At 36.0% G+C, this 21,764-nt stretch overlaps 1 protein-coding gene across 1 annotated transcript in view; it reads left to right on the top strand.

Annotated features, from left to right (window-relative positions):
- PHTF2 (putative homeodomain transcription factor 2) overlaps nt 1–21,764 on the top strand; it is a 115,368-nt gene that overhangs the window by 68,549 nt on the left and 25,055 nt on the right. The window contains exons 8-10 of the mRNA XM_007944747.2: nt 2,809–2,995; nt 5,115–5,270; nt 11,199–11,417. Coding sequence (XP_007942938.1) covers nt 2,809–2,995; nt 5,115–5,270; nt 11,199–11,417 — 562 coding nt within the window. The remainder of the gene's footprint in view (nt 1–2,808; nt 2,996–5,114; nt 5,271–11,198; nt 11,418–21,764) is intronic.

Below are 21,764 nucleotides of genomic sequence, written 5' to 3' on the forward strand. Positions count from 1 at the left end.
GGTGGAGGGTTGACGAAAGAGGGGGAGGCCTTCAACGAGATGGATTGATACGGTGGCTGCGATGATGGGCTCAAGTATATCAGGGATTGTGGGGCTGGCGCAGGATCGGGCAGTGTTTCGTTCTGCTGTGCATGGGGTCGCTATGAGTTGGAAACAACTCGACGGCACTTAACAACAACAACAACACTGATCTTTCTCAGGATGCTCCCTGGGCACTTCAGGTCCAACAGCTCCATCTTTCTTCCCAAATTAATTCCTCTTCTTGCGTTATCGGAAGCTCTGATGGTACAGTGCCTAAGACGTCTGACTGCTAACCATGAGGGTTGGCAGTTCAAGTCCACCAGGCACTGTGGAATAGAGACAGGGCAGTCGACTTCTATAAAGAGTTACTGCCTTAGTGCACCAGTGGGGGTTACCATGAGTTGGAACTGATTTGATGACAGTGAGTTTGCTTTTGTTTGGTTCTTGCATTATCTGTCAGATAAATGATTCTACCACTTCTTCATTCACCTCATTCATCCCTTTTGTACCTTCTCTTCCCAGTGAAGCCTAATTTATTCTCATATCCCTTCCCTGTGCTTTCCTAAATACCTCTCCAGCCCACTCCCTCTTCTCTGTCTTTGAGTTTCTGACATTTTCAGTATATCAAGTATATTAACTTCCCTTGGTCTTTTTCCATACCTACATGTCATACAATGTTAAAAGAATAGGGAACAATTAATAACTAATGCTTCTGTCACTTTCTTTCTCAGGCAGAGATGATCACAAGTATCCTCTGGACTTTTTAGTTTTTATTTTTGCCCTTTCTCTCTACTAGAATCTACTTTCCTCTTTTTTTTCCTCTGGTGTAAGTGATCTCTGTTCTACAGCTCCTTGCTCTCTTGGTCTTCCACTGCTCTGAGTATTATATAGAAAGAACCAGATCATAAGACTGGCATCCTGAGTCTTGGAAGTCCGTGGAGATGTGTTCTGAGTGAATAATAATAATAAAACTTCAGAGCCCTATAGCACATGTGGGAAGGATGGTTGGTTTGTTCCACTTAGAAACTTTGCAGGATGAGGTCAGGAAGGAGAAAAGCCTCTTGGCACAAGATGGAAACTTTCTAGGCTCTGATGAGTGTGTTACAAAGAAATCCTAACAGGAAATTTCCCAGAGTGGGGATTTGGAGGTAGTGTGAGCATATAATTTCATAGTTAGTTCTGTGCCTCTGTGTCACCTTAAAAAAGTTTCTTAGACCTCTTTGTGCTTCAAATTCCTGTTTCCAAAAAGAGCATTTAGAAAAATAGGTGTGTTCCAACGTGTTGTCCATTTCTAAAAGACAGATTTAACTGTAGTCTTAAAGATAATGTTTTCCTATGCATTAAAAATACTCCATATCTAGCATAGATGTTGAGTAAGGTTTACTTTTACATATACTACATGAAAGCAGTATATATCACTCCTCATTTACTGACATTGTTAAGTGCCATAGACCAGGTTATTACGAGAAAATTGGTTTATGTGAAAATGGAGGATGACCACATCAGATTAGAAAATGAAGGATGGCTAACTACATCATTACATAGCTGCCAATGTCATCATTACTTAACTTGCCAAATTGCATTGCATAACTGCGAAACTACTGAGAATCATGGCCCAGTCAAGTTGATACACAACTTTAACCATCGCAGCTAGCGTTACTTTTACCTCAGTGTTTGTTGCCAGACGTATGTTGTTAATGCATAAAATAGCTAGGTAGTAGATTTTTTTTTTTTACTATGGTTGTAAATGTGAAATGTCGGGTAATGAAATAGGTGATAAGTGAGGAGTGGGTATACTAGTTTTATTTGTACTTTCTTGTAAAATTAATGCTCTGAGGAGAGTTCAAAGGGAATTATTTAAATATACTTAAATAAGTTGCTTTTTAATAATGTTTTATGATAGACTTTATCTGCATTGAGCACATTTTAATTTTGTTATATTTACATTGTATTTCTACTAACCATTTCTTTAGGTAGCTATTCTTTCACCCACCGTAGTCTCTGAAGAGGAGTACTCAGATATTTGCCTATTAATCAAGACATGTCTTATTTATCATTTCTCATGTTAGATTTTGTAAAGTGAGAAAAATCTGATTTTTATAAATGAATATCCTCAACTCTAGACTTTTAGGTATTTATAGCTACATGATTACTAATGTTTTTTTCCAGGTAGTATTTCAGATAGCATTTCAGTGGGTGGAATAGGTTACTTCTTTGTGTCCTTCATTTTAACTTCTTCCGTTCTTTAGAATCCTATGTCAGCTTTTTCTTTTTTTCATGTATTTTTATATAACAAAAGATCCTGTGTCTCCACTGTATATTAAAATGAATTTGTCAGATACATGTTCATAGATACTAATGGTAAACTATCTGGGCAAGCTAGAGCATTGAAACTAGCCCAAACCACTAATTGCTACTTAACCTAATAATTACTAAGACAGTTTTCTAAAATACCACTTCAAAATATATTATTAACAAATAATAAGATGAACAAAATTTTAATCCTAGAATTTGCTCAAAGACCAGGTTCTTTCAGTACGTTAGGGCATGTCTCTTAGAATTGCTACTTGTAAGACTTAAAAACCTATGAAATAAGAACATTAATATATGTTTATTTTATCTGATAGATATTTTATTTCTAAATACTTTTTTGTAAAAACAGGTAGCCATTGAAATTCTGAGAAATAACTACCTAATTGAATTAGTGATGGATCATTATTCCTGTTGGTAACCCATGCAAGGTAAGCTGAGTGCCTATGACTTGTTTTTGCGTGTTTTCATTTTTAGATCAAAGAAAGTGAAAAATTCAATTGATAAATCAACTGAGACTGACAATGGCTATGTATCCCTTGATGGGAAAAAGACTGTTAAAAGCAGTGAAGATGGAGTACAGAGCCATGAACCTCAGTGTGAGGTCATTCAATCAGAAGAGACAACCTGGAACACAGGAACACCTAGGAACATTCCCAGCAAAGTAAGTGCTTTTTAAAAACTGTGTGAGTTTGCATGAGCTAATGTGACATGATTTACATAAAGTAGCTGCCCTTCAATTGTGTTTTTTTCCCCAGAAAAAAACTTTATAAAGTTTATTTATTTATTCTTTATAAATCATACCGAGGAAGCAGAAAATATTGTGATTAAACTTGATTGCCAGTGTAACCTGGCTCCTTCTGAATTACTTCATCATTCAGTTTTTCAAAATGTTAAAGTACTTTATAATTTGTAGGTGGTATTTGTAAAACCTTACCTTTTCTTTCCCCATTTCCACACATAATGTAAGAATTTGCATTAAGTGGACCATCAAAAATACTTGAGAAGCTACACTAGGAACCTGGTTTTTCATTCATATACTCTATTAGGAAATATTATCTTGTTTTTCTTACATCTTTGATATCAGCACATCTATTTTGCTTCGTTTTTTAATCTGAAGACAATTCTTCTTAAAGACATTTGTTAAGGATATAGTAATTTGTTTTCTTTTGCTGAATTTTTCTGATTAAACAATTTATTTAAGAAACAGTTAAAACCGAAAAATATGGTCAAATTAAAAAATGTTGCCTTTTTTACATTTGGGAATGTGAGAATAAACGTTTGTGTTGAGGAAAATCAGTAAAGAGAAGGTGGTCTCATTTTCTGAACTTAAGTATGTGTGATGACAGGACGATACGTACGTTTTCAGTGCTGCTCGCTGTAGATCAGTGGGGGCCGCCATGAGACATAGACGGTCTTGGTTCTCTAGTGCTGCTGTAACAGATAGACCACAAGTGGATGGCTTAACAAACAGGAATTTATCCTCTTACAGTTTAGGAAAGCAGAGGTCCAAATTCAGAGAGCTGGCTATAGGGGCTGGGTGAAAGGCCCTCGACCTTGGGCTTTAGCTCTGCCTCTTACTCCAGGTTCACTGGAACTAGATGTGTCTCCTCGCTCAGAAAGCTGCTGGCTGCTGAGGCTGACGAACCCAAGGTCAGCAGGTAAAATGGCACAATAGCAAGATCAGTAGGCAGCACGGCAGGGCACTAGTCCAGGTCCAGGAAATACAGATCAAGACTCAGCCAAATTCAAAGTCCAAATGTGCCAAAAAGCTAGAGACCTTCCTCAAAGCTTCCCAATATATACTGGAAGCAGGCCACACTCTGAAGGCATCTATTTAGCTGTTCACAGCAGATTCCACCGTGGAGTTGATTCCACTACTTCCAGTCTCATTATGGGGAATAACTGCATCCAGCTGCCCAGCCACTCAAACCCACAGCCCAGTCAGGTTGGCACACAGCCTTAACTGCCATCTATCTATCTAGTCCCATACTCTGATTTTAGGTGTTTCAAGCATTTACCTCTCTGATAATGTGAGCTTCACATCACTGTCACCACTTAATATGTCTTTTGTTAAGCTTGTAAACTGAGTTTTCAAACATGTTTCAAACACATAAGGTATGTATCACTTACTAAGTGATATATGAGGGAAACGTGAAGATACCAATAAAACTTACATTCTGGAGTCTCTCAATTTAGAATTTCTGAAATCTGGATGTCCCTTACAGAGAGATATGTACAAAATGTCTATCAGATATGCGCACATACATAGTCCTGTCATTTACTTCGCCCTGCCCCTTAAGTCATTATTAAATCAGTGGTGGATATTATAATTGATGGCATCTTCTAATTGAGAAAACATTATAGTTAGTTTATCACAATGCTCTGTCAACTTCTATTATCTCAGCTTTTTTGAAATGGCCTCTGTTCTTCTGTTATTCTATTTTACATTTCTTAATTTTGTAGGCTGTTTAAACCCCTTTTATGAAACAAAATGTTATAGAAAAATTTTTGACAAAAGGTAGTTGAATAGCTTTATCCTATTTAAAACAAAAGTAACAGTATAATCAGTGACTTTTTTTCAGAAAATCAGATAGTACTAAATAAGTTACTTTGAGGCATTTGAAAGTATTTTGAAGTAAGGCTTGTATGATATATATGTATATATATATATATATATATACATATATACACATATACATAAGATTTTAGATTTTACAGTTTTAAAGCTACAAGTTCTGTCAGAAATTACATATGCTTCTTTTCCTGTATTCCCAATTTAGGATACCCAAAGGACAATAACAAATGTCTCTGATGAAGTCTCCAGCGAAGAAGGTCCTGAAACAGGATACCCATTACGCCGTCGTGTGGACAGGCCTTCTGAAAGCATTCTTCGGAATAGAAAGTCGCACCATTATAAGAAACATTATCTTAATGAGGTATACAGTTTGGCCTTACAGATACACATGCATATATATCTCATGTTACTAATTTGCAACTTCTTTCAACAATTAAATATTGTTGAAATATCAAATATTTCCCATCATTATCAGTATTTCTTATTGTGATATGATCTGGTTTATAGAGTAGCAGCTTCAGGTTCATGCACTGCACACATTGACAAATAGTTACACATTTGCACTCAATTTTGTACGTAACTCTGAAAACTCATACATTAAGTTTGCTGTTTACTTTTAAAGACAACCATCCTGGAGAGACAATGTGTTGAACTCTTGTTAGTTTATTCCACAATTTGAAAATTTATAACTTCTTGAGTAGAGCAAACTCGTTATTCTAAGTGACTTCCTTTATACTCCTGTCACTAGTTAAGTTGAATTTTGTTTCCTTTTTTGCTTCTATTTTTCTGTCTTGATTTTTATTCTTCCCTAAACTCGTTTCCAACTCTATCACATATCTTAAAACTATTAAAATAGAAAAATACTTTCACTCTTTATTCTAAGGACAGAACTTTTCATTGCCTGGCTTCAAGGCAAATTATTCTTTTGTAACTTTTTGATAGGCATTACTTTCCATTCTTTTTGAACAACATGATTATTTTTTTCCTTGATGATTTAGAGGTATTCTTGTGAAAAATCACCTCTTCTGTTGTGCTAGAGTGTGACTGTGACTTCAGGCTGTTAAGAGTCAAAGAGTTGTTCTTTAAATGCACTCTTCTCTGATAGTATCTCTGGTTAATCTTTCTGGTGACTGTGGTTGTGTTTCTCCTCTCAGTGACTGCCATTAGACACAAATACCAACCTGTCTTCACGTTGCTTCTTCACCCAAATCATCTGATAACCTGTTCCCTGTTCTTAAGTCAGATGGCTTCTTGTTGTTGTTGTTATGTGCCATCGAGTCAGATGAGACTCATAGCGACCCCTCCTTGGGTTTCCGAGGCAGTATCACTACGGAAGTAGATTGCCCCATCTTCCTTCCGAGGAGTGGCTGGTGGGTTTGAACCGCCAGCCTTCTGGTTAGCAGTCAAGTGCCTTAGCCACTATGCTACCAGAGCTCCCAGGCTAAGACTATGAAATTCACAGTCCTACTCTCTGTACAGTTAGAAGTTAGTTGGTGCTAGAAAGGAGCGAGAGGACTGTTTTACTACTGTCCTATAGATAAATTGTCTTCAGAGCTAGTTTTTTCACTCTATGATCTTTGCTCTTCTTGATTTACAGCTATAATTTGAACTATTGAGATTCTTGAAGGGCAGAATACTATCTTAACATTTAAGTAAATATATTGCTTAAATTCTTCCAGTTTTCAAACTACAAAAGGCTGATAATTAGGTAACAGGCCTTGGTTGTTTTAAATCCTTTCAGTAATTTAAAAGATTACATAAAAATAAAATCTGGTCTTTGAATTCTTCATCTGTAACTAGAAGATGTTTAAAAGCTGCATTCAGTTCTAAAAATATTTGACCCTCTTAAGTCAGCTTCAGATAGCATTTAAAAGAAAAGCAAAAACAAAAACAAAACCCTCCTTTGAATAAATAAAATTAATACAAAAGATGGGTAGTGCTCTTTTGCATCTTTACAGTGTGAACTGCTGTGCTCTTCAGATGACAGGTGATACTTCATCTTAGGAGTGAAGCAGTAGAAAACTGTGCCTCGGTGGGACTGCTGGGCTTCATTGTAGGATGACCAGGCAGCAAACAGCTGTTTGTTGTAAACTTCCCATTTCACGTTTTCAGTAAGAATCTTCCAGTCTTCTGGTAGGATGAAAACGGTAGATATTATACCAAGCTGCCATAGCTTTTGGGACCAAGGGATCTGAGATGGTGGTCTTGCCATTCAATATATAGACTTATTTAATCCCCATTTTTCCCTTCTACTATCAGCCCCTGGGTTACGAATGTCCTACTTATACAGATAACTCGTATTTGCCCTTATCTAAATTTGCTGTCACTTTGAAATGCTTGAACATACTCCTACTGGCAACAAATTCATCATCACAGTCATCTTACTTGCTGCACTTGTAGCTTTTAAATCCTTGAAAAGATTTCTAGCCTTTTGTTTGATTTTATTATTATTATTCAAGGCTAAATAAGAACCATATGCACCTGGTCTGACTCACCTACAGATTCTTCAAGACACAGTTAGGAACAGATATCTTTCGTAACCTGAGGACTGCCTGTATCTGGTTCTCTTCTTCCTGTGCCCTGTTGGGAAAATGGGGAGGGAGTTACTTGATTATCTGAAGATGGAGGGGAAATGTCCTGAAGATCTGACAGCTCTTTTAAGCATTTGTCCTGTTTCCTGTTCTATCCTTGTTTAACTCCCCAGACATTTTTCAGTTTTTGTTCTCTACTGTGAACCAGCATTTTAATCTGCTGAAGGTGGCATTTAATGGGAGGCATGATAAAACCCTGAGTTTAAAGTTGCACTGTTTAAGTGAATTTAAATGCACTGCCATTGAGTCACATCTGACTCATAGCGACCCCTCCTTGGGTTTACAAGGCAGTATCTCTGTAGAAGTAGATTGCCTTCCTTTGAGAAGTGGCTGGTAGGTTTGAACCGCCAGCCTTCTGGTTAGCAGGCAAATGCCCTAGGCACTATGCCACCAGAGCTCCTAAGTGGATTTAGAAAAATTATTTAACTGATCTGAGTTTCAGTCTCTGTATCTGTAAACGTTAAGACCAGCCTCATCTGATTATAAGGATTAAATAAAATTATGTGCACATTGCCTAGCACAAAGCATTTATAATGCTTGTTGTTGTTGTTATGTACCGTCGAATCAGACGCTACTCATAGCGACCCCTCCTTGGGTTTCCGAGGCAGTATCACTACAGAAGTAGATTGCCCCATATTCCTTCCAAGGAGTGGCTGGTGGGTTTGAACCTCCAGCCCTCTGGTTAGCAGTCAAGTGCCTTAGGCACTAAGCTACCAGAGCTCCCTTATGATGCTTATTCCCTTCAAATGAAGAATCTGTCTCCTCTTAATTTGGTTATGTGTTTGGTTTTAGCTTTCAGCCTAAAGATTTAAAATGGGCAGAGCAAACTGAGTTAAATGTGGTTAACTAGAACTCATCATTAATTCTAAAATTTCATGTTTTTAAATTTCATTCAGCAATTTGTGGTAAAATTCAAAGTGGCCATTAATCATCTGAATATTGCAGGTAAAATTCTATTTGAATTATAGGCAAAAATCTTTGTATTTCACATTTGTAAAAGAACCCCCTTAATAATCAGCATTTGACAAAAATACACTTAACAAAAATATTTCTTAGCCCTGAAATCACTCATTCATTTCAGCTAAATAGTCATCAGGCTTTTAATCATGTTACTTATTCTTGATTATTAAATCTGCATCAGAAATTAGTGATAGCTAAGTTAGCTTTCAAGATTTTTAAATTAGCAGTTACTGAATATTTAACAACTTCTGTGTCTTGCTATATAATGAAAATTGCTTATGCTTCAAGTATTCTGAGACTTAGTGAGTGTGAAATATTTTTGGAGTGCTTTTTTATAAAGCAAAGCAGACTCTTTTGCCCTTTTTTCCTTTCTGTATTTATTTTTTTCTCTTTTTGTGTCTTAGTAATTTTTCATTTCAGCACTTATAAATTTTTTTTTTAATTATCTTTTACCCCTAAGTGAACAATTCTCCTAGCTTGGTGGCGTAGTGCCTAAGGCACTTGACTGCTACCTAGAAGGCTGGAGGTTCAAACCCACCAGCCACTCCTCAGAAGGAAGACTGGGCAATCTACTTCCGTAGTAATACTGCCTCAGAAACCCAAGGAGGGGTCACTATGAGTTGGAGATGACTTGATAGCATATAACAACAACAAAACACTCTGTCAACAAACTAAATAAATATTCATGGTACCCATTCTAACACCAACAAAATAGTCATCAATAATGTACCTCATTCATTCAGAATATTTCGTTACCTTTGGTGAAGATGGCAAAAAAGTAAGTGTTTGGTTTCCGTCCTTTGTAGACTTAGTGTTTAGTTAGTATGTTTAAGGCTTAGGATCTGTTTGACAATATGAAATACATGAACAATTAAATAACATAGACGTCTAACATACATGCTGGAAACAATGCATAATGTCAAACCCACTGCCATTGAGTTGATTTCAACTTATAGCGACCCCTATTGGGTTTCCAAGGCTGCATATCTTTACAGAAGTAGATTTCCTCATTTTCTTCTGTGGGGCACCATTAGGTTTGAACCACTGACCTTCTGGTGATCAGCCAAATGTCTTACCCACTACTCCGCCAAAAAACAAAAGCAAAAACACCCAAACTCACTGCCAATGAGTCGATTCTGACTTATAGTAACCCCCTTTGGGTTTCTGAGGCAGTAAATCTTTACGGAAGTAGATTGTCCAGTCTTCCTTCTGCGGAGCGGCTGGTGGATTTGAACTGCCAGCCTTCTGGTTAGTGTCAAATGCCTTAGGCACAATGCCACCAGAGCACCTTAATATATTATCAAGTGAATATACATAATAATAACTTAGTTCAGGGACAAAGTAATCACAAAGTAATCATAAAAAGCACTGTATTTCTTGAACCTCTACTTTGAGTCAGATATTATTAAAGCTGCAAGTAGCGCATTTTCAGCGCCTCTTTAAGGTGGGCAGTTTTATTCTCTACTGGTAAATGAAGAAATTGAAGCTCAGAAACAAGGTATCCAGCTAGTAATGGGTGGGGATGGTATTTTCCTGACACTTTATTGAGTAGGCTTTAATGAAGAACAGGTTAATAATAAGAAATTGGAATGTAATCAAAGGCTAAAGTGGAAAAGACCAAGCTGTGTTTAAGGACTGAGGAGTAACCTGGTATCACTGGAAGAGAAGGAAGTGTGGACAAATGGAAGACAAGGTCAAAAAGTAACACTTGTGGGAAGATGAGCATGCTGGGTGAAGAATTTCAAACTTTATCCAGGAGCAGTGGGAAGCCACAGATTGTGGTTAGAAGAATGAGAAAACAAGTGCACTTTAAGTAGGTTAATCTGGAAAGAGGGGTAAGGCCTTTCAAGTAGGTGCCAATTAGAAGGCTCTTAGAGCAATCAAGGTATGGTTGATAAAGTCTGAACTCTGATAGTATGGGAAAAAGAAAGGGATAAACACAAAACATTTCAAAGGTAGAAATCACAGATTTTCCTGACAAGAGGACCGCTAAAACTCCAAAAAATCGAGCATGCTTGACTGTGAGTATGGCTGTTACCATTTTCACTTAGTGTAAGTTCTTTGGAGTTAATTTATCCAATCAAATTAAAAAAAAAAAAAGTTAGCTGTAAAGTCTCTAGTTTATACATTAAACATCCCTAGGAAAAATCAATTAATTATAAATTATTTAACTTACACCTTTTAGTTTTTTTTTACTTTGATTCCATAGATTATCTCAGAAACATAAAATGGCAGTTATCTGCCTGGTTTTGACTGTATGCTCATTTTATGTAAATTTATTGAACTTCTATTTGGAAACAAACAGAGTAGAAAGATGAAGTTGCTACTGAAAAAGACTAGAGTAAGAAAATAACTCCAATAAATACGTCAGTCAAAGTTGGTTAATATTCACTGGGTAGCCCATGTCAACTTAGGCTCTTCTCTGCCTCTCAGAATTCTGAATTCATAAAAAAAAAAAATTGACAGGCACAACCTTTGCATAACAAGTAACATTTCAGCTGAGATGTTAAGTAAGTTTTGATGTGAGGACATTTTTTTACTCCTTCAAGCCTAATAATATGGGTTGTTTTTTTTTTATTATTTTATTTTGTTTTTAATGTGTTTCTATCTATTTCACAGTCCTTTAACAGTAAATTTGTTGTTTTAGCAAATAGTAACAATATATGGTTCTGATAGAAGCCTTTGCATTGGAAAGGGTACATAAATTGTATTAATGTCAAAGAATATCTTAATTTCAGGATGCCCCTAAATCGGGTACTAGTTGCAGCTCTCGCTGTTCAAGTTCCAGACAGGATTCTGAGAGTACAAGGCCAGAATCTGAAACAGAAGATGTATTATGGGAAGATTTGTTACATTGTGCAGAATGCCGTTCATCTTGTACCAGTGAGACAGATGTGGAAAATCCTCAGATTAATCCCTGTGTGAAAAAAGAATATAGAGATGATCCTTTTCAGCAGGTTGGTTTACAGTGTCGGATTATGTTCAAGCTCCTTTGAATATATATATATATATATATATATATGTATATATATATATACACAAATTTTACAGAAGCCAAGAAAAGGCTTGCATTCAGTTAAAACAGTATTCCTGTAATTTTCCTTTTTATGTGAGCTGTGGTCTGACTTCATTAGACATAGAATGTCTGTATTACAATTTATATCTCTCTCCTTGCTAACATGTTCCTGAGAAGTTCTTGGTGAATGGAGTTGTGTAAATTAAATTGTATTTAGATGCATTAGCGGCTTTCTCACTCAACACACTTCATAGTCAGATTCATCTACACCTGGGGCCTGAAATAGCACCTATAGGATTGTGACTCACAAATACACATCTCATGTATATCAGATTTCCCTCCTACCACCAGTACTGATACCACCCCATACAAATATAATGAGAGTAATATGTTGTTGTTGTTGTTATATGCCGTCGAGTCGGCCCCGACTCATAGCGACCCCTCCTTGGGTTTCTGAGGCAGTATCACTACGGAAGTAGGATTGCCCAACCTTCCTTCCGAGGAGTGGCTGGTGGATTTGAACCACCAGCCTTCTGGTTAGCAGTCAAGTGCCTTAGCCACTATGCTACCAGAGTAATACAGGCAATTTTAAATTTTCTGGTAGCCACATTAAAAATGTAAACAAGTGAAATTAATTTTAGCATATTTTATCTAATAAAGTGTAGTCAAAATATTATCACATCATGTAACTAACATGAAAATATGAATGAAATATTTTACTTTCTTTTTTTTAAAATAATAAGTCTTTGAAATCTGGAGTGAACGTGCTTACAGCACATCTCATTTTACACTAGCCACATTTCAAGGGCTCCGTTGCCACATGTGAATAGTGGCTACTATATTGGACAACACAGGTCTATAGGATATCTTTATTTGAATATCCCAGCAGTACCTCACATTTAACTGAACTCTGTATCTTCTGCCCTAAATCTCTTTTTCCTGGTGCATTCAAAATCTTGGTGAATGGCACCTCTGTCCACCCACTCACCAATCCAGAGACCTGGTGGTCACTTTAAGTCCTTACTTCCTCACATTCTTCTCTCTTTCTCATCTACCTCATCAAATCCTGTCAGGAAGACAACGAAACTCCTAGAAACTAGAGATAAAAGTGAACTTCCTTAATCTGATAAAAGGTAGCTATCACAGAACCTTCTGAAAACCTAATGTATTTAATAGTGAAATTTTAGAAGCATTTCTTTTAAAGGAAGAACAAGATAGAGGTGCCCATTATCACTACTTTTTCTATCAGAATCATAACAACATGTTTACAATGAGGAGCAAAATGTCAAGAATAGCAAATACAATTTTAAAGTACAACAACATTAGGAGCTGTTCCTGTTGGTAATAAGACATTATTTTAAAGGTATGGTAGTTGGGATAGTATGGTATAAGGATAAACAAATAGGTCAGTGGAACAAAATAGAAAGCTCAGTATAGATCCCTAGTATATGACAAAAGTGGCATTACAGATCAGTGGGAAGAGGATGGGCTGTTTAGTAATAGCTATGGCTCGAATGACTGTCCACCCACCATACCACTCACAGCCATCAGGTTGGTTCCAACTCATAGCAGCCTTTTAGGACAGACTAGAACTGCCCCATAGGGTTTCTAAGATGAAATCTTTGCAGAAGTAGACTGCCTTAATTTTCTCCTGAACCACTGACCTTTCTGTTAGCAGCCAAATGTTTTCAACCACTACACCACCAGAGCTTCAGTTTATTCCAGATAATAAATTCATCAATGAAAAAAGCAAAATTTTAAAACATTTTAGAAGGAAACATAAGAGAAAATCTTTGTTACTTTAGGATAGAGAAGAATTTTCTATACAAGATACAAACTGCCAAATGATGCTGGGATTGGTAAACTTGATTATCTTAAAATTTAAAAATTTAGGCTACAAATTAAACCATAAGCATTGTTAAAAGACAAGCCACAGACTGGAAGAAGATATTTACAACAGCTATCAAAGAATTACTGTACAGAACACATAAAGAACTCTACAGATGAATAAGGAAAAGACAAATGACTCAATAGAAAAATGGACAAAGGGTGGAAACTGGCAACTCACTTGACTAATAAATATAAGTAAAAATGTTCCCCTTTGCTAATCAAGGAAATGTAAATATAAATTTGAAATACCATTTCAAATTGATCATATCACCAAAAATACAAGGATACAGTAAGTTTCATTGTTGGCAGAATGTGAAAAAACAGCAACTCTTATGCAGTGCTGATGTTAATATAATGTGTACAATTACTTTGGAGAGCTGTTTGTCATTATTTAGTAAAATTGAAGATCTACACACTCTTAAGAAATTCACTCCAAGGATATTCTAGAAGATTAGGCATGAGGAGACTTAGAAAAGATGTTCATTGCATTGTTTGTGATAGAGAAAAATTGAAAATAACTTAATAGCCAACAGTATTAGAATTAGTAATTCATGGCATATGATAAAACTGTATACAGCAGGAAAATGGAATGAGCTTAGAACTACATATAGTAATATGAAAAAAAATTGATAAATATAATTTTGAATGAAAAAAGTCACAGAATGATGCATGCAGTGTACCACATGTATAAAGGTTTTAAACATTCTGAGCTGTGTTATATATTATTTATGGGTAGAAGTATATACAGTAAAAGTCTAAAAACATGCAAAGGAATAATAAATGCCAAATTTAGGATAATAGATCTGAGGAATAAAGGAAGGGATGGGAGCAGGGTATGGTGGTACAAAGTGGGTTTCAGTTTTATATGTAATGTTTTATTTATTAAAATTTCTGGAACAAATATGGGGAAAGTTAAACTAAGACACAGCTGAGTATTATATCATTCTCTCTCTGAAATAATTCCATTTAAAAATATATAGATTGATGTTGGCTTCAGCTACAGAAGTGTCATAGGAAAGAAGCTTTGCTTCAGGGGATTGAGGAGTGAGAACAAAGAATGAGTCCGTAGACTGGCATGCATCACTCTTTTAAAGAAGTATGGTCATGAACATTGGGAGAATGTGCAGTGGTAGTTAGATGGAGAAGTAGTGTTGGAGTGTTTTGCACCCCACTTCCCAAGATATGAGATGTTTGAGCGCAGAGAAGAAACCAGTAAGGATGAATTGAAGTCAAGTGCAGAAGAAAAAATAATTGATTGGTGGAATGAGGTTTCTTAGGATTCTGGAGGGGAGGCACAGTTAGGAAGCTTGGCCTTAGACAGGGAGAAGAGCACATCGTCCACTGAGACAGAAGTGGGGAGGAGGGGACGAGTGCATGGGGAAGCAAGAAGATGAGAATTAGTGCTTGATGATCTCTTTTCCGAGAAATGCAAAAAGGACAGGAGGTCTGTTGACAACAAGAAGGGAAATGATGGGATAGGGGACTTGTGGATGGTAGTAAAGACATGAAGTGTTATCATTTGTCAGGATTGGAGTCAGGGAGAGAGAGAATGTATGAGCATACGTAATAACTAATGAACAGATTAAAAGAATTGGACTGCCACATTGTTGAGAGGGCCAGCCAGAGTCAGAAACCATGAATTTGTAGTTGCTCATTCCATACATTTATATAATGTTTTCTGCAATATACCTGGCATAATCATACTAATAATGAAAAAAAACAAACAAACTCACTGCCATCAAGTCAGTTCCAACTTACAGCGACCCCCATTGGGGTTCCGAGGAGGTAAATTTTTATGGAAGTAGATTACCCCATCTTCCTTTTGCAGAGCACCTGGTGGGTTTAAACCACCAGCCTTCTGGTTAGCAGTCAAATGCCTTAGGCACTATGTCACCAGAGCTCCTTAATCATACTAATAGCTGACATTTAATAAGCATTTGCTATATGCCAATAACTGCAAAGTAATCTCGATGTATAATCTCATAAAATCCTAACAACCACCTATGGGAAGGTAGTTAATTTTTCATTTTGTAGATGATGAAATTGAGGCTCAAGAGAAGTTGAGTAATGTACCCAAAGACATAGTACTCAATAATTGGTTTGCTACTGAAGGGGTAAAGGAGCAGATGATATGGCTGATTGAAATGCTGTATCTGGGGATCTAGACATATCACATGGAAATGGAAAGGAAACCAGGAAAGGACTGATTGAAGGATAGATGTGTCAAGGGAGCAAGTGTTTTAGGTTTGAAGGTATAAGAGATAAAGTAAGATGGGAGATTGTGATTGAAGACTCAGAAGTGGAACGATTCTTTGTGGTGACAAGGTCCAAGCTGTGGCATGGGATCTCTATTGTCCCTGGAATTGAAGAAGTTAAAAAGAAGAAAGAAAAATCCTTGGGAATAGGGTATTGGGTGAGTCATCTACATAGTCTTTAAAGTCGTTAAGGGTAATAACAGGAATTAAGGTTGAGGGAGATGCCTATAAGCTGGTTTCCCAGAGATAACCTTAAGCAGCTGAAAAGCAAGAGCCATATATTTTTGCTCATTGTTAATGTTGCACAGTATTAGGTACATAATAGGTGCTTAATCAATATCAGTTAAATGAATGTATGAAACAAAATTACTTTTTAATAAACATTCCATATAGACTTTCTTAATTAAAAAAATAGTTTTATGAATGCTATGCAGAATAACATAGTGCTTAAGGCACTCATTCGACTGCTAACCAGAAGGCTGGCAGTTCAAACCCACTAGCCACTCATCGGAAGGAAGGTTGGGCAATCTACTTCCATAGTGATACTGCCTCAGAAACCAGAGGATGGGTTACTATGAGTCGGGTCTGACTCGACAGCACATAACAACAACAAGGTCTGAAGAAAAAATTCAAACTTCAAGTTGCAATATAGAAGGATTCTATGGGCAGAATATTGAATGACACAGGAAGCCTCAAAAGAAGATGGAAAGAATACAGATAGATAGCCAGTGTGCTAAAAAGAATTGGTTCACATTCAGCCATTTCAGAAGATAGCATATGATCAGGAATGAGGAAGTTCAAGCTGCACTGAGGCATTAGTGAAAAATAATAAGGCTCTAGGAATTAATTCAATACCAGTTGTGATGTTTCAATGAACAGATTCAAAACTGGAAGCACTCAAACTATGCCAAGAAATTTGGACAACAGCTACCTGGCCAACCAACTGGAAGAGATCCATATACATGCCCATTCCAAGGAAGGGTAATCCAATGGAATGCAGGAATTATCAAACAATATTATTAATATCTCAAGCAAGTAAAATTTTGCTGGAGATAATTTTAAAAAAAAAAAAAGTTGCAGCAGTACACTGACAGAAATTCAAGCTAGATTCAGAAGACGGTATAGAAAGAGGGATATCATTGCTGATGTCAGGTGAATCTTGGCTAAAAACAGAAAATACCAGATAGATCTCTATCTGTATTTGATTGACTATATAAAGGCCTTTGACTGTGTGGATCATAACAGATTATAAATAACATTGCAAAGAATGGGAATTCCAGAACACTTAACTGCTCATGCAGAACCTGTACATAGACCAAGAGACAGTCATTCATACTGCATGGTTTTAAATCAGAAAAAATGTACATCAAGGTTGTCTCCTTTCACCATACTTACTTAGTCTTTATGTTGAGCAAATAATCTGAGAAGCTGGACTATATGAAGAAGAATGTGGCCTTAGGATTGGAGGAAGACTAACAAACTGTGGTATGCAGATGACATAATCTTGTTTGCTGGAAGTGAAGAGGGCTCGAAGCACTTACTGATGAAGATCAAAGACTGCAATCTTCATTATGGAACATAGAACAAAAATCCTCACAAGTGGAACAATAAGCAGCATCATGATAAACAGAAAATATTGACGTTATCAAGGATTTCATTTTACTTGGATCCACATCAGCACCCATGAAAGCAACAGTCAAGGAATAGATGTTATATTGCACTGAGCAAACCTGCGAAAGATCTCTTCAAAGTGTTTAAGAGCAAAGATGTCACTTTGAAGACTGAGGTGAGGTGCACCTGACCCAAACCATGGTCTTTTTAGTTGTCTTGTATGCTTGTGAAAGCTGGACAGTGAATAAGGAAGATTGCAGAGAAATTGATGCCTTTGAATTATGGGCTTGACAAAGAATATTGCCAGAGGAACAAACAAATCTGTCTTAGAAGAAATACATCCAGAATTCTTTTTAGAAGAGATGATGATGAGACTTCCTTTCAGTACTTTGGATGTGTTATTAGGAGGGGCTGTTTCCTGGAGAAGGATATGCTTGGTAAAAAGAGAGGGTCAGCGAGGAAGAGGAGTACCCTTAACGAGATGGACTGACACAGTGGTTGCAACCACGGGCTCGAGCATGCAGTGATCGTAATGACAGTGCAGGACCAGGCAGTGTCTCGTTCTGTTGGACATAGTGCCGCTCGGAGTCAGAACTGACTCAGTGGCTCCTAAGAACAAAACAACAAGTCTAGCACATCAGTCTGGCTCCATTTTTAATAAAATAATTTCCCTAAAATATTCTATTCTGCATAGCTAATTATAGTATTCCAAGTTTATATTGGTTTTGCTTTTGGATTAAAGACAGATTTTTTATTCTCAACCTTCTGAAAGATAAGCTCATGTTTTCAATTTTACTAGTAGCCACGTAATGGAAATTCTTTATGGCTTTCTTTAATGAAAAGCTACCAGTTTTTCCTTGTTTAACCAAAGTCTGTGTTAGGTTTGGAGGACTTTTTACTGCCTACTGTAGAGATGGAAAAATTCTTCCTAGTAAGCACAAATCATTTGAAGCAGTGTGTTTTAGTCAAAATGTTACCAAATTTGTAGTTTAGTTTTCTTTGTGAACAGTGATTGAAACATTTCCACAGGAGAAAACTTTTCTCCTCTAATCATTGCTGAGTATGTAATAACATACAAAGTTGTATTCAAGGAAAACTCATTTTTCATAGATAAAACTGGATTTTAATGGCTACAGTTCCTGTAGTTTATAAACTGTAAAGTGGCTGTCATGGTGAATTTAGTTGAACTAAACTGTGCAGCCATTTAACATTGAGGTTTTCAGGCAGTATTGAATGAACAAGAAGCAAAACAGTTCAGATTTTGAATGAGGATAAAGAACAAGCATTAAAAGAGTTCCACATTTTAGTCTGAAGATCATACTGGAAAACACCTATGTGATAAAATGGTGTCATTCACTCTGATGTTTTCCCTTGGTTTTTGAAGTGTTTGATAGGATGCTGTTCTCCACACACAGACTGGTAATGTAGGTAGTACGTGTTTCAACGAGACTGTCTTTGAGTATACATTTGACAAACATACAGAGTTTCTTTAATGCTTTAAATTCTCTGGTTTCTAATTGCTATCTTCTCTGTTGGCTTTGGCTTTCTGGAAAAAAGGGAATGACATCAAATCCTGGGTAGAGTACCTAAGCAAAATTTTTTACATTCTGCTGTTTTGGAAGGACAATGAAGAGCTTTTTGATTTCTTATTTCTATCTTTAGATGAATCTTCTTGGTATTGTTATGTTTTTCTTCTTACAATTGGGAAGACCTTTAATTCACTGTTATGCACTTAGTTTTTTAAAAAAGAAGCAACAGCAGCCTGTAAACCAGTGGTTGCCTCTCAGGCTTTACATACTTTTTATTCAGCATCTCACACTTGTTGTGTCTACCTTTTTGGTTCCATTCAAAATTATTAGGTTTCCAGGAAAGAGTTTGATAGCCTATTTTGTTGCACATTGTTTCTATCCTGAACTAGAATATTTTATTTGGGGCTAAATTATGAAGCATCATATGTGGAATTAAGTTGATCATTAGTAAATAGTATATCATGGCTCTTATGACCCTCAAATAGTGAAATACATACACTGAAGTCAATATAAAAATTCTTTATCATTTGGAAAAGACAAAAAAAAAAAAGTGAATCCCTTTCCTAACCAAATAATGTGAAAAATAGCTTTGCCAAATAGCATGACTGCTGGTATTAAGGTTGGCCTATATATTTTTATTCTGAAGAAAATTAATGTATGAGTCAGAGTAATACTAATAATTTCCTGTTTTCTTACATATTACTTAATTATTTTATAGTTTTAGTGGAATCCAGTCAATGCATCTTTACTCCTAGAGGAAAGTATTTCTTCAGTTTATGGAAACTTTTCTTTCCCATGTTTTAATCATATATTTTTCCTAAAAAGAATAAATATAACTAGAGTAGATTCTTCTGTTCATTGTTTGAAGATATTCTAATTAAATATATTATAAAATTAGAAGACTAGAAGTCAAAGATCTATTATTTATTTTTCTGAGAGTGCTATTAATGCCATATCTGTCATTTTATATAAAATGAAGAAAATGCCAATCTTTTAAAAATTAGAAGTTAGATATATTTTATTGTAAACAAAAAAATTCATTCCATTATGGGTCCAATCTTTTAGTGTTACTTCTTTGTCTGATAATCTAGAGTTTGGTGTTTCATTAATTTATTGCTATCTTTTAGCCAACCTGACTATCCTTTTTTCAAGTTCTATTCTTTTAATTATATATCTAAAAAGAAAAAAATCCCGAACTTAAGCATCTCATCCTTTGTATTAATGCTTTCAATATGTATTTTTTAAAAAAAAAGTTTTATTGTTTGAAACATTAAAAGAGAGTTTATCTCCCTGGGAAAGGACTTCTAAGTCTCTATCATCGGTTTATAATATTTGCTCTATCTAGGGAAAAAGAAAGTTATCTTTTGGAGGGATGAGAAATTAAAATATCAGTTGTTGTTACGTGCCGTCGAGTTGGACCCGACTCATAGTGACCCCTCCTTGGGTTTCCGAGGCAATATCGCTACGGAAGTAGGATTGCCCAACCTTCCTTCCGAGTGGCTGGTGGGTTTGAACCGCCAGCCTTCTGGTTAGCAGTCAAGTGCCTTAGGCACTATGCTACCAAAGCTCCCAAAAAATATCAGTAAAGTAACTAAATAAAATGTTAAGTGTAGACATGTGAAGAAGAATCTCTTTCAGGATTAAATTATATCACTATCTAGTTTTTCAAAGAAGTTCAAATCTTAGCTGTCATGTTATTTTGTATTGGATGATCTTAAGTTGAAAAATCAGTGTTGTAGACAATTTGATATTACGTCTCTTAATGTTATATTAGTAGCTATTTAAACATTGACACTAAACCCTTTTGCTGACACAATTTATTATATATTTGAAAAATAAGTCGCAAAACATCTGTCATAGAACGCACTTATGCAGTTTCTTGTGTCATCTGTTTAGTGTGTAAGCTAGCTAGTTTTAATATAGAATTAAAATTAGTAAAAATTATGTGTGTGTGACAGTGGCCACCAGCTACCTAGCCTGCCCTCAGCTGCTCCATGACCAGCAATTAGAGACTTCTGGCCCACACTCCTACCTACTATCAGATTTACCTGGAGACAGGTGTAAACTCCCCAGTGATGCCAAACCAACAACCAGCATAGCATGCCCACCCTGTTGCCCAGAAATATTTAAAAAGAAAAGAAACAAGGTGAAGCAAACCAACATGAAATCAACAAATAAATACAATAATACCACACAGTATCAGAGACAACAGACAAATTCAAATTACATAACAAAACAGGAAAATGACTTAAGCAAATGACCACAATACAGGGCCAGAAAATCTTCTAGAAGAAGAATTGGCATTGGAACTACCTGATAAGGAATTCTAAAGAATTGTACTTTTCTCACACATTAACAAAGAAATCAAGGAAAACACTGACAACACCAAGGAAATAATAGACAAAATCAAGGAAAACAGACAAAACTCTAGAATGATTCAGGAAAATAATACAAGAACAACTTGACAAAATAAATGGAAAATTAGAAACCATATAAAAATAGCAAATAGAAATACAGAAAATTAATAATAAAATTTCAGAAATAGATAATGCATTAGAAGGACAAAAGAGAATTGACTCAATGGAAGACAGAATTAGTGAAATTGAAGAGAAATCTCTTAATACTGATCTATTAGAGGAGGAATCAGAAAAAAAGGAACAAAAAGAAAATGGAGAAAGCTTAAGAATTATATGGGACACATCATGAGGAAGAACTTATATGTGATCAGCATTCCAGAACAGAAAGCGACAAAAGAAAAAAGAAAGGGGGGTTAGAAAATTGTTGAAGATTTGTTGGAAGTAAATTTTCCTAATATTATGATAGATGAAGATAGGCAGTCAGGAGGCTCAACAAACCCCAAATAGGATATACCCCAAAAGAAAATCACTAGAACTTATAATCAAACTTACTAACACCAAAGACAAAGAATCCTGAGAGCAGCTCAGGAAAAATGAAAAATTACCTACAAAGAAACCAATGAGACTGTCCTCTAATTTCTCAGCA

The sequence above is a fragment of the Orycteropus afer genome, unplaced genomic scaffold (assembly GCF_000298275.1).
Source record: "Orycteropus afer afer isolate SDZICR_OR568_19922 unplaced genomic scaffold, OryAfe1.0 scaffold00007, whole genome shotgun sequence".
Lineage (NCBI taxonomy): Eukaryota > Metazoa > Chordata > Mammalia > Tubulidentata > Orycteropodidae > Orycteropus > Orycteropus afer.